This window comes from Otolemur garnettii, unplaced genomic scaffold (genome assembly GCF_000181295.1).
Source record: "Otolemur garnettii isolate 467f Iridium unplaced genomic scaffold, OtoGar3 scaffold00127, whole genome shotgun sequence".
Taxonomy (NCBI): domain Eukaryota; kingdom Metazoa; phylum Chordata; class Mammalia; order Primates; family Galagidae; genus Otolemur; species Otolemur garnettii.
This window is the reverse complement of record NW_003852522.1, coordinates 2,586,034-2,599,449: the sequence shown is the minus strand read 5'-3', so window position 1 is coordinate 2,599,449 and position 13,416 is coordinate 2,586,034. Positions and strand designations below refer to the sequence as shown.

At 51.4% G+C, this 13,416-nt stretch overlaps 2 protein-coding genes across 4 annotated transcripts in view; both read right to left on the bottom strand.

The window, feature by feature from the left end:
- The window catches only part of ZNF653 (zinc finger protein 653), an 18,832-nt gene extending 9,225 nt beyond the window's left edge, over window positions 1-9,607 (bottom strand). The window contains exons 1-3 of the mRNA XM_003797935.3: window positions 9,047-9,607; window positions 1,883-1,926; window positions 362-577 (exon numbers count right to left, since the gene is read on the bottom strand). Coding sequence (XP_003797983.1) covers window positions 362-577; window positions 1,883-1,926; window positions 9,047-9,339 — 553 coding nt within the window. The 5' untranslated portion in view covers window positions 9,340-9,607. The remainder of the gene's footprint in view (window positions 1-361; window positions 578-1,882; window positions 1,927-9,046) is intronic.
- A 67-nt stretch (window positions 9,608-9,674) lies between these two features.
- ECSIT (ECSIT signalling integrator) overlaps window positions 9,675-13,416 on the bottom strand; it is a 26,868-nt gene continuing 23,126 nt past the window's right edge. The window contains exons 5-8 of one of the 3 annotated variants that reach the window (XM_003797934.3): window positions 11,057-11,114; window positions 10,765-10,913; window positions 10,527-10,632; window positions 9,675-10,043 (exon numbers count right to left, since the gene is read on the bottom strand). In XM_003797934.3, coding sequence (XP_003797982.2) covers window positions 9,793-10,043; window positions 10,527-10,632; window positions 10,765-10,913; window positions 11,057-11,114 — 564 coding nt within the window. In that variant the 3' untranslated portion in view covers window positions 9,675-9,792. Of the gene's footprint in view, window positions 10,044-10,068; window positions 10,300-10,526; window positions 10,633-10,764; window positions 10,914-11,056; window positions 11,115-13,416 lie in introns of those variants that run through there. The other 2 variants (XM_023518018.1, XM_023518019.1) reach the window with 2 other exon arrangements.

Below are 13,416 nucleotides of genomic sequence, written 5' to 3'. Positions count from 1 at the left end.
CAAGTAGCTGGGACCACAGGTGCCCGCCACAACACCTGGCTGTTTTTTGGTTGCAGCCGTCATTGTTGTTTGGCGGGCCCGGGCTGGATTCGAAACCACCACCTTAGGTGTATGTGGCTGGCACCTTAGCCACTTGAGCCACAGGTGCCGAGTTGGCAAACCGTTTTGTAAAATGGGGACTGTCTCTCCTGCTTGGACTCAAAGACAGCAAGTCCATGAAGGGCTCAGCCTGTCCTGTCCTATCTGCATTTGGTCCCTGAAGCCAGTGCCAGTACCACTGTAGCTGCTATTCTTTTTACACTGCTGGTCAGGAGCCCCCCAGACACTTGTGGTCCTAGGTGCCCTTGGTCTATGGACCCACCTTTGTCACTGTCAGGGTCTGAGTCACTGAGTGGCTTTAGGGGTGAGTGCAGGTCCTGGAAGTATCGGTGGCCTGCTTCACACTGCCACACAGCTGTAGTGTACAGGCCGAAGGTGGGGTCCAGCTCAGCGAGGTGTGGCTCATAGGGACAGCGGTGCTTGTGGTCCTCATACCAGATTACCACGTTCTTCAGGCAGTTCACATTGCGTCGCCGTCCTGCAGACACAGAGCCGGGGTAAGGCTCAGTCCTCCATGGTGACACATCTGGTTGAGCCAGCTAGGCGTTATGGCTCCCATGGGTTGAGATGCCCTCTTGAGCCCTGCCCAGGCCTGCAGCCAGCTTGCAGAGGAGAAAACCAAGGCTCAGAGAGGTGAGATACACCCTGGAGATAACAAGGACCAGCCAGGGACCATTCTCACTGGCTGGGTTAAGTCACATAAACAGCGGTGCCTGTGTGGCACATTGTAGGCATGCGATAATTGTTAGCTGTCTGCTATTGTAGTCATCCTTGTCCTTTGGCCCTAGTCCCCTGGCTTCAACTCCTGCAGTGTGTTCCCTCAATGGCTACCAAAGGGTACCTGTGAACAGCTAAGTCAGGGCTGGTCCCTCTTCTGTTCAGAATCCACCACGGCTCCTACCTCCAAGGGTAAAAGCCAAAGCACTCTCCTTGGCCTATAAGGCCCATTCTAACTTGTCACCTCCTCCCACTCCTCCCTTCCATTACTCCACTCCAGCCACACAGCCTTTGCATATGCTGTGCCTGCTCTCCCAGAGGTCTACCTTGCTCCCTCCCCCTTCACTCAGGTTTCCCTCCAAATGTGCCCTCCTCTGAGAGGCTACCTCCCTCAACAGTCACTCCAGCTGACATGACTTTACTTCCTCTCCCTTTTCTCCTGGTGCCCCTAGATGCCCCCTGTGGCTACTGGTTTATGTATGCCTTGTCTGTCCCCTCCACTACAAATGTCAGCTCCTCAAGGGCAGGGACATTTATCTGTTTTATTTCTCTTGTGCTCCTGATGCCCCCACAGGGCCTGGCACACAGTAGGGAGTGAATGGGAATGCTGCCAAGGAGTGGGTGTGGTGGAACCAAACTGCCTGGGTCAAATCCTGGGAGAGGAGGGGCTCACTGCCACCAGACACCTTCCCTGGACAGCTGCTTTCACCCCACTAGACATGGCCCAAGATCCCCATTCCCAGGGCTCATAGCTGTGCAGATTGAGGTTGTTTGGACTTCTACTGACAAGTAGCTGGGGGACAGGAGGTACCACCTACATACCTCACTCCTATCCAGGCTGATAAAGGACACACCCATAGAAGCACAAGCTGCTCCCTCTGCCCAGCTCTCCTCTAGCTGATTCTTACATGGGGAGCAGGACTTGACCCAGAGATTCACAGACCTGTGTTTGGGGGTCTAGTTCTGCCACGTTTCAACTGTGCCGCCAAGAGTAGTGACCAATCTGGTCACCAGCTTCCTTACTTCTGGCTCTCCCCACCCACAGCAGGGTCAGGGCTCCACTTACTTTTCTTCCGCTTTGGCTTTTTAGGGACTTGATCCCAAGGCTTCCTGCAACAGAGAGAGGCAGTGAGGATGAATGCAGGACCAATGCTGGGCCTGCGTCCTAACTGATAAGTGATGACAGTGGCCATGCCCACTACTCCTCCTGCTCTGGAACAGAATGGAAACTTCTGTTTTCCTGTATCCCCTGCTCTAGCAGGCTCTCACTGGGAGGCTCTCTCCTCCACTGACATCAGCCCTGGGAGTGGGGTCTAGAACGGTTACCATTTCACAGAGAAGGATGCCATCATCATCTCACAGGGCATGATACCACCTGCCCTGGGTTCCACATTCAGGGAGCAGAGAAGACAGAAAGGGGATAAGGGAAGTGTGCAGCAGAATTCTGAGATAGCCTCCACGAATCTCCTGGGCAATCACACCCTACATAATCTTTTCCCCATGAGTTGGGCAGGCCTGAAGTATGACCGGGTACCACTTTTTGCTTAGGTGACCCCGAGTTAAACAAAAAGTAAAGTATTAAGGTGGGCCTGATTTGATCAGGAGAGTCCTTAAAAAACCTGGCACCTGCTGAAGTCACAGATTGGAAGCTGGGAGGGCAAGAGCACCTATGGAGGGGCCACGGAGCAAAACTCAAAAAGTGTTGAACTGGGTTTGGCACCTGTAGCTCAGTAGCTAGGGCGCTGGCCACATACACCATGGCTGGGGAGTTCAAACCCAGCCCAGGCCTGCCAAACAACAATGAAAACTACAACAAAAAAATAGCCGGGTGTTGTGGCAGGCACCAGCACTCCCAGCTACTTGGAAGGCTGAGGCAAGAGAATCACTTAAGCCTAAGAGTCTGAGGTTGCTGTGAGCTATGATGCCACAGTACTCTACATAGTGAGCGACATAGTGAGACTCTGTCTCAAAAAAAAAAAAAAAAAAAGGAAAAAAGAAAAAGAGTGTTGAACTGAAAGTGATCCTGGACAATCAGCCAACAAGACAGCAGAAACTCAGTCCTACAACTACAAAGAAATGAATTCTGTCAACGACCTGAGGGAGTCTGGAGGTAGATCTTTTCCAGATGTACTTTTAGATGAAGACATAGCTGACTGATATCTCAATTTCAGTCTCATGAGAGCCTGAACAGAGGATCCAGAGAAAACGCTCCTGACCCACAGAAACAAGCGATAATAGATTTGTGAAGTTTTAAGCCACCAAGTTTCAGATCATTTGTCAATGCATCAATAAAAGATTTCTAGAGGCCAGACATGGTGGCTCACACCTGTAATCCTAGCACTCTGGGAGGCTTAGGAGGGTAGATTGCTTGAGCTTATGAATTTGAGACCAGCCTGAGCAAGAGTGAGACACCATTTCTATTAAAAATAGGAACAACTGGGCGGCTTAAAGGAGTAGGGCACTGGCCCCATATACTGGAGGTGGTGGGTTCAAACCCGACTTCAGCCAAAAACTGCAAAAAAATGGAAAAACTGGCTTGGTGTCTGTAGCTCAAGCAGCTAAGGCACAAGCCACAAACACCAGAGCTGGCAGGTTTGAATCAAGCCCAGGCCTGCCAAACAACGATAACTACAACCAAAAAATAGCCCGGCATTGTGGCAGGCGCCTGTAGTCCCAGCTACCTGGGAGGCTGAGGCAAGAGAATCGCTTAAGCCCAAGAGTTGGAGATGGCTGTGAGCTGTGACACCAGGGCACTCTACCCAGGGCGACAGCTTGAGGCTCTGTCTCAAAAAAAAGAAAAAAGGGGCTCGGCACCTGTGGCTCAAGCGGCTGAGGCGCCAGCCACATACACCTAAGGTGGCAGGTTCGAATCCCCAGCCCGGGCCTGCCAAACAACAATGATGGCTGCAACCAAAAAATGGCCAGGCATTGTGGCGGGCGCCTGTAGTCCCAGTTACTTGGGAGGCAGAGGCAGGAGACTCTCTTGAGCCCAGGAGTTGGAGGTTGCTGTGAGCGTGATGCCATGGCACTCTACCCAGGGGGATAGCTTGAGGCTCCGTCTCAAAAAAGAAGAAAAAAGGAAAAACTAGCCAGAGATTGTGGCACACTCCTGTTGTCATAGTTACTTGGGAGGTTGAGGCAAAAGGATTGATTAAAGCTCAAGAGTTTGAGGTTGCTGTGAGGTATAATGCCACAGCATTCTACACAGGTTGACAGAGTAAGAATGTCTCAAATGAAAAAAAAAGACTTCTTTCTAGAGTTGGCCTCAGGTCCAGCGCTGCCCACCCAGGTTGGCTGAGAGCCCTGGGGTAAGACTGTTGGACCCACCCTGGTATTGCTAAGGACCCTGCCCTAGATGCTAACTGTCTGTTCTACAAGGGCCTTGGCCCAAGTGACTGCCCTGTTAGTGGGCCCTGCTCAGCAGACCGGAGGGAGCATGCCATGAAGAACACAGACCAGGATGGGCCCTGTTTCTCCCACCCCCAGGCTTTTGATCTAACAGGGCTGTCTGTCTGTAGCAGGCACTGGCTCCTGAACTGAGGGTGGGTGCTTTGAGCCACTCCCACAATCTGAGCTGCCTTCTTGCCCTTCTTCTCTGCCCCAGCAACAGGCTCCTCTGTGAACTCAGGCCTAAGTGACCTCAGCAATCCTGTGCCTCAGTTTCCCTACCTGCAGCACAGAGTCATAAAAGCACCTTCCTCACAGGGTTGGCATGACAACATTAAAAGCTTGGCATGGGGTTGTTGTGCAATGGTTAGGGTGCCAGCCACATGCTCTGGGGCTGCTGGGTTCAAACCTGGCCTGGGCCTGCTAAACAAAAATAGCTGGGCATTATGGCAGGTGCCTGTAATCCAGCTACTATGCAGGCTGAGGCGAGAGCATCACTTAAGCCTGAGTTTGAGCTTGCTGTGAGCTATGACGTCACAGTACTCTACTGAGGGTGACAAAGTAAGACTGTCTCAACAACAAAAAAAAACTTGGCATGGCTCCTGGCACTTAACCACTGCTCATCAAATGGTGGCAATGATCATTATGATTATTAATATTTTTGTGAAACCCAGCTTCTGCCCTTGACACAGCATCTTGACAATCTAGTGTCTTTTGTCAATAAAACTGTCCACCCCTACTGACTCCTCTAACAACTCTAACTCCCATATCAAGTCTGGTCCCCAGGACATCACCTTGGGCTCTTCTCTTCCATCTGCCCTGTCCCAGCTGCCTCTAACCTTCCTATAGATCCACCATCTCCTCTAACAGCCCAGCTGGCTGCCTAGACCAGGCGTCCTCAAACTGCGGCCTGCCTAGGACATTTATCCGGCCCACGGGGTGTTTTTGCCGCCACTGCCTGTCCTGCTTAGCAGCCGACTGGTCCTGGGGCCTGCAGTCCGGCCCTCCAGTGGTTTGAGGGACAGTGAACTGGCCCCCTGTTTAAAGTTTGAGGATCCCTGGCTAGACCCTCATCCAAACCCCAATCCCAGTGTTCACAGCCACTTTCACCCACTCACAGCTGGGGACTGTGAGGTTTCCTCATCTGTAAACTGGGGATCACAGCACACAGGGCTGCCATGGGGATTAAGCAAGGTCATGTGTAACAGGGTGAAGGCCATATTTCTCTGCCCGCTTCTCCAACCTATACCACCTCCATGACTCCTAGCAGAAGCCACTGGCATGTAGGACCACAGCCGCTGGGGCTTCATGGGTCCTATCTTTGCAATACTAGGCCATTTGCTTTTACTCTTCATTCCCACCAGCATCCAAATACGCTATTATTTCTTTCATCTTGAATTAAAGGAACCTTGGCCTCTTTCCTTGCCAGCTCTTGCCCCATTTCCTTGACTCCTCCCCTTAGCATGAGTTCTCTAAACTCACTGTCCCTGTCCTTTTGTCCATCTCCCTTGATCTCCTCCACTCAGGGCTTTTGTCCATCACACCATATACTGTTCCATCACAGTCACCAAGCCATTTTGCCTATGCCAAGAACATTTGATGTAGTGGATCCTTCCCTTGGGCTCCTGAGTACAGTCCTTACCTGATTCACCACTGGTCCAAGGCTGTCACTTCTCTCTCATCTCCCTGAATTCCCTGAGCAAAGAGAGCATGCCAGACCTGGCCTGTGTTCTCTGTCTAAAAGCATCCCCTCAAAAATTTTGATCACTACATGACCTTGACCTTGGTGACACCCAAATTCAAATCTCCAGCCTGATTCTCTCCCTACTCAACACTGCAGCTTCAGACCCCTCCTGGACACTCCATACAAGGAATCTCACAGCATCTCACATGTAAGCTGTCACCTTGCCCCCAAAACGCCCCTTCTAAGTTAGTAGCAACTACAATCTTGCAGGTGCTCAGACCCAAATTTTGCGGTGCTTCTTTCAGATCCACCATCTAGCAGCAAACCTTTGTTGGCCCGCTTTTTGTTTTTTTCCAGACAAGGTCTCATTATGTTGCTGAGGCTGGTCTTGAACTCCTGGGCTCATGCGATGCCCTCACCTCAGTCTTCCACGTAGCCACAACACACAGCTAACATTATGGCCTTAAATTCAACCCCACTCCTCTCCATGCCCCCACCTGGGTCCAGCCCAGGCAGGTCATCACTCATCTAGACCCATGCACTTGCCTCCTTCCTGGTCTCCGGGTTCCTTCCCACCCTCATCCCCCCACCAAGTCTCTATGTAAAAGTTAATATAATTCTTTTACTTTTATTGTGGTTTAAATTTTTTAATGTAAAAAGAAAAGTTCAAACACACAGAAAACTGGAGAGCAGTACACTGAACCTTTCTGGACCCATCACCAGCTTTAACAACTGTCCGCTCTTGGCCAACTTGTTTGAAGTTCTTTCATCCCGCCATACATACCCATACACACTCTGGAGAGTGTTTCTTTTAACATACAAGCCAGAATTATGTTACTTCTCTCTTTATTTATTTTTTGTTCTTGTTGCAGTTTTTGGCCAGGGCTGGGTTTGAACCTGCCACCTCTGGTGTATGAGGCCAATGCCCTACTGCTTGAGCCAGAGGTGCTGCCCATTATGTCTCTGTTTAAAATCTTGCACTTAAGCAAATCAAATATACCTCACAGGGCTCTCACTGCACTAGGAGGGAAAAGCAGAGTATTCTCTGCAGCCCAAAAGTCACTGCTCAACCTGGCCTATCACCTCTTTGTTCTCGTCTTGTCTGCTTACTGCTTGCTTACTGCACTCTAGCCACACAGGCCCTCTTGCTGTCCCTGGCATACACCAAGGAGGGGCTTGCCTCAGAGCCTCTGCACTTGCTATTCCTTATTTCAAAAATCTTTCCCCAGATACCTGCATGGCCTCCTTGGGTATTTTCTCAAATGCTATCTTCTCAATGTGGCCTTCTTCAACATCCTGTATTAAATTTCCAACTCACACTCCTGAATTCTCTATTTTTTTGTTTGGTTTTTGAGAGATTTTAGAGACAGTCTCACTCTGCTGCCCAGGCTAGAGAGCTGTGGCATCAGCCTAGTTCACAGCAACCTCAAACTCTGGGGTTCAAGTGAGCCTCCTATTTCAGCCTCCCAAGTAGCTAGGACTACAGGCAGCTGCCACAACCACTGGATAATTTTTCTATTTTAAGTAGAAATGGGGTTGCACTCTTGCTCAGGCTGGTCTTGAACTTCTGAGCTCAAAAGATCTTCCCATGTCAGCCAGTGTGCTAGGGTTACAGGTGTAAGCCACTTTGTCAGGCCTCTTTCTCTATTTCACTTTGGCTTTTTCCATAGCCCCTTTCACTGTCTCATATGTTATATAAATTGATACAAATTGCTTATTATGCTTCTTGTTCCCAGTAGACAAGCCACACCCCCTCTGCCCAGTAGCCTGTCATCTCCAAGGCAAGTATCTTTGCTGGTGCTTTCAGCATTTCCAGTCCTGCTCTTGGGCATATAAACTTTTCTGCTGTCCTGCAGAGAGGTACACTTCAGCAGGATCTAGATGATTCTTGACCTTCAGAATTTTCTCATGGGGAAATACAAGAACATGTGCATCTGAAAACCTGGGGCAAGAAGGATTTCATTTCAGCACTAGTTGTGACAGGCAATAAACCTTATTCTCCTCCTCCTCATAGCCATTGTGACAGCTAATACTCAGACTGCTCACTAAGTGTCAGGTATTGGTCTAAGCACTTTGGATATTTTAACTCACTTCATCCTCACATCAACCTATAACACAGGAAGGGAAAAACTCCATTCACAATTGTCCTTCTCAAGACTGAGACTTTGCAAAGAAAAGTCTCTGCCATTCAACTGACCAGCGAATTAACTCAGGACTTCCTTTTCACCTGAGTCTCTTTAGGCTGAATTACTCCCCAAGAACCAGGAGGTTGGTTCGGCGCCGGTGGCTCAAGTGGCTAAGGCGCCCCACATACACCTAAGGTGGCAGGTTCGAATCCAGCCCGGGCCCGCCAAAACAACAATGACGGCTGCAACCAAAAAACAGCCAGGCGTTGCGGCGGGCGCCTGTGGTCCCAGCTACTTGGGAGGTGGAGGCAGGAGACTCGCTTGAGCCCAGGAGTTAGAGGTTGCTGTGAGCTGTGATACCAGAGCACTCTACCCAGGGGGACAGCTTGAGGCTCTGTCTCAAAAAAAAAAAAAAAAGAACCAGGAGGTTTAGGGGAACGCAGTCCACATTGTGAGGGGTCCCTCAGGTGTGTGGGGCCTAGAGTGATGGGAAAGTGGCCCAGGTAGGGCACCAGAACTTCATGAGGGGAAGATATGGGTGCCTAGTTAAGAGTCCCAGGCCAGGTAGGGGGTTTTATTGTGGTTTAAGTTTTTTTAATGTAAAAAGAAAAGTGAAGGGGCGGGGTTGCCCTTCCAGGAACTGGATAGTTACAACGCCTGGAGGTGTGGCCTGTCCTAGGACTCAGCAGCCCCAGGTCTAGCAGGCGGAGCCAAGCGCCCAGAGGCAGGCCGAAAAGCTGGGCGCGCCCTAGGATTGGGTAGTCGGAGGGGAGGAGGAGCCACGAGCCAGGCGCATCCCAGGACTGGCAGCGCGAGACCCTAGCTGGCGCCCGGCCCCTGGGCGGGGCTCGCAGGTGCCTGGAACCCGGTCACTAGACAGAGGGGGGGCGGGGCTAGGCTCGGCGGGGGATGGGGATGTCTCCTCCCTCCCTTCTTCCTCCCTTCCTCCCAATTCCCTCGTACCATTCTACCTGCACCCCCCCTCCACACCCCCCTCCCTCCCTTCTTCCTCCCTCTGGCCGGGCCCCCTCACCCGTGGCGACCGCTACGCTGGCCGCGCTCCAGCGAGATGAGGTAGGCGGCGAGCTTGGCGTCGCTCCAGCCGCTGCGGCGACGCAGGTCCACCCAGGGCCCGTGTGCCTCGCCCAGGTACACGCGCCGCACGTCGTACTTTTTCCGGGACTCGAGCCGCCGCCGGGCCCGGTCTGATTCCGTGAGCCGTGGCCGGCCCCGCGCCTTTCGGTTCGCCGCGCCCTCTTCGGCCGCGGCCTCCCCGCCTGCGCCCGTCTCAGCCTCCGCCTCGGGCTCCTGCGCCCTCTCCGCCATCCCCCCCACCTTGGTTACCAGCCTCCCCTGTTGTTAGGAGCCCGACCGGAAATGGCGTGCATCTTTCGCGCCGTCGGGAAATTTCTCATGGTCTCTCCCTGCCCCACGGCGCCAAAAGGACACCGGGAGCAAATATTGCGCATGCGTGCCATTTACTTGCCTCTCCGTTGGTTCTTCCTTTGGTTAAACTTTCTAATAGAGGGGAAGACTGATGGTTTGTGACCAGCCCTGAGAAAATAGAACCAGAAGAAGACATGTATCTTAGGCGTTCTCACCTGCCAATCGTTGGCAGCCTGAGATGCTGGGGAATTGATGCCACACTGCCAGAGAGGAGATAAGGCAGCCTCAGGCAAGACAACTTTTATTTGCTGTCCACTTAAAGGTCATCTCATGCTTCCACACCAGTCCATAACCTCCTCGGGCCATAGTCTGTGCCCTGCGACTTGCTCAGTCTCAACTCTGGCCCTGCTGCTGTCGCTGCACAGTGTCATCTTCCTCTTGGCCCTTAGGTGGTGGTGGTGGTGGCTGCTCCTCCAGCCCTGGGGAGGTCGTCAGGAGCTCCCCCGTGGACCCCGCCAGGCGGAAAACCACAGGTATCTGGGCCAGGGCTGGGTTGGTTTCCTGCAGGCCCAGGATCCACTTGGCCAGTGTTGCCTGGTCATGAGCACCTGCCATGCACATGGCGAAGACAGGGCCTTCCTCCACTGTTGAGAGAGATGGATCCTCAGAGTTTGTGCCAGGGATAGAAAGGACACCCCTTTGAAGTACCTTAACCTCCCTTTCACTTTCTTGTGCCTCCAGACTTTTGCACAAGCTAACCCCTCTGCCTAGGCTGGCCAATCCACACTTCACCTGGGTGATGCCTCCTGGCTCTTCCGGATTCTGACAGGAAGCCCTCCTAATCCCTTCTGGTGGCTAGGTGGCATACGTTTTCCCCAAATGTACCTTCCTGTTCCCCTACTGACCAAGGGAGTAAGTTTGTTCTGGTTACACTCAGACCCCAGCATGGAGGTGCTCCATTAAATGTGTGCCAAAGGGCTGACAGGCAGGGTGGCCTCAGGCCTGGAGCCCCTGGAACACATGATATATGCATGGGAGGGGGAGGCAAACAGGCTGTCAAGGCTCATCCCTCCAGTCCAGAGGCCACCCTCAAACTGGTGGTGTCTGGAGCCTGTCCACGTTTTTACCTTCATCAATGTCAAATTCATAGTCATCCCAGCCACTCCTCGCATACTCCAGGTCCAGCTGCATTGGATAGTAGAGATTCCACTCCTCTGGGATCTCTTCCCCTTCCTACTCCAAGGTGGGAAGTGCAGGCAGGGTCAGACCCAGGGCCTTGTACCACCACACTCCCAGCCTCTAGCATGAGGCCTCAGAGTGGTGCCAGCCCATCCCCCAGCTCCCATACATTTTTTGGGCCCTTACCCTCTCCTCAGGAGGCAGCAAGTCAGCTCTGAGGATGTGGTAATAGACACACTTGTCTCGAAGCCACAGGGAGAAGGGGCCCTCAACGAAGACAGGTCGGGCTGGGTTGTGGCGGGCCAGGGCAGCCTGCTGATCAGGACTTTGGATTCCTGATGTGGAAAAAGGCATGTCTTGGTGCCCTGGCTGAGGGGCTCTTCTCAAAGGCCAAAAGAGCCCTCCCAGAAGAGTCAGTGGGAACCTTGAAGGGCCTGGGACACATCAGAGACTTAAGAGCCTCATGCCTGGGCCTTACCTACAATGTGGGGCTCGGTGGGATCTGATGCACCTGTCCAGTCGTTGGACACAGGCATCTGCAAAGAATAAGAGGGGTGGAAGCTTGTGACCCCAGCCCCTACAGAGAAGCTAGGACAGAGAAATGGAAAGGTGGATTCTAGTAAATAAAAGATATCTCCACTGGAAACATCACTCAGACATGTCTTTACCTCCTATGTATCCCATTTGTTAAGAGCCACCAACATTTAAGATACTCATGGTGAAGGAACCCTGGAGCCAGCATACCTGCCTTAAAATTATATAATCCTGGCTTTCTCACACCTGTGTGACCCTGCACAAGTCACTATACCTCAGTTTCTCCAACTACAAAGTGAAGATGATAATAACACATACTTTTTTTTTTTTGAGACGGAGCCTCAAGCTGTCCCCCTGGGTAGAGTGCCGTGGCATAGCTCACAGCAATCTCCAACTCCTGGGCTCAAGCGAGTCTCCTGCCTCTGCCTCCCAAGTTGCTGGGACCACAGGCTCCCGCCACAACGCCTGGCTATTTTTTTGGTTGCAGCCGTCATTGTTGTTTGGTGGGCCTGGGCTGGATTCGAACTCGCCACCTCAGGTGTATGTGGCTGGTGCCTTAGCCACTTGAGCCACTGGCGCCTAGCCAATAACACATACTTCAGATGATTCTAAAATGCTTAGAATAGTGCTTGCCATGTCATAACTAGTCAGTGCTTGTAAATTCAAAAAAGAAAAATATTGCCTTGGTGCCTATAGCTCAGTGAGTAGGGTGCCAGCCACATGCACCGAGGCTGGCGGGTTTGAGCCTGGCCTGGAGCAGCTAAACAACAGTGACAACAAGCAAAAAATAGCCTGGTGTTGAAGACGGTGCCTGTAGTCCCAGCTACTTGGGAGGCTGAGGCAAGAGAATCACTTAAGCCCAAGAGTTCGAGGTTGCTATGAGCTGTGATGCTACAGCACTCCACCGACGGCAACATAGTGAGACTCTGTCTCAAAAAAAAAAAAAAGAAAAATAATTTCCCACACATAGAATATCCCAGGAAAGGCTCAGTGCCGGTAGCACAGTGGTTACAGCACCGGCCACATGCACAGAAGGTGGCGGGTTGGAACCCAGTCCAGGCCAGCTAAACAATGACAACTGCAAAAATAGCCAGGGAGTTGTGGTGGGCACCTGTAGTCCCAGTTACTTGGGAGGCTGAGGCAAGAGAATTGCTTAAGCCCAGGAGTTTGAGGTTGCTTTGAGCTATGATGCCACTGAACTCTACTGAGGGTGACATAGTAAGACTGTTTCAAAAACAAAAACAAAAAATCCCAGGAAAGTGACACAAGAAGCAATGACAGATTGTATCTCTGTATATGACAGGATGGGGAGGAATACCCTTTTGTATCTTTTTTTTTGCAGTTTTTGGCTGGGGCCAGGTTTGAACCCGCCAGCTCTGGCATATGGGGCTGGTGCCCTACTCCTTTGAGCCACAGGTACTGCCCCACCTTTTATATCTTTTAATTCTACATTATAGAGGCTGGGCACAGAGGCTGATACTTATAGTAACAGCACTTTTGTGGGAGGATCACTTCAGGCCAGGAGTTTGAGATCAGGCTGGGCAACATAGTAAGACCTCTATCCCTACAAAAAAAATTTTTTTTCATAAATTAGCCAGGTTGGGTGAAGTGGCTCATACCTATAATCCTAGCACTCTGGGAAGCCAAGGTAGGAGGACTACTTGAGCTCAGGAGTTTAAGAGCAGTCTGAACAAGAGCAAGACTATTATTACCAAACGAAAAAATTAGCCTGGCATGGTGGCATACACCTATAGACTCAGCTACTTGGGAGGCTAAGGCAGGAGGATTGTTTTAGCACAGGAGTTTCAGGGTACAGCAAGCTATGGTGACTCCATTGCACTATAAATAGAACAATAGAGAGAGACCCCATCTCAAAAAAAAAAAAAAAGAAAATAGCAGCTGGGAATGGTGGCTTACACCTATAATTCTAGTCCTTTGAGAGGCCGAGGCAGGTGGATTGCTTGATCTCAGAAGTTTAGGATCAGCCTGAGCAAGAGCAAGACCCCATCTCTACTAAAATTAGAAAAACAGGTTGGGCATCATGGTGGGTGCCTATAGTCCCAGCTACTCAGGAAGCTGATGCAAGAGGATGGCTTGAGCCTAAGAGTTTGAGGTTGGCTTGGGTGTAGTGGCTCATGCCTAGAATCCTAGCACTCTGGGAGGCTGAGGTGGGTGGATTGCTTGAGACCAGCCTGAGCAAGAGCAAGACCCCATCTCTAAAAAAAGAAAATAGCCATGCATTGTGGAGGGTGCCTTAGTCTGAGACAGGAGTTTTTTTTTTTTTTTTTTTTTTTTGAGACAGAG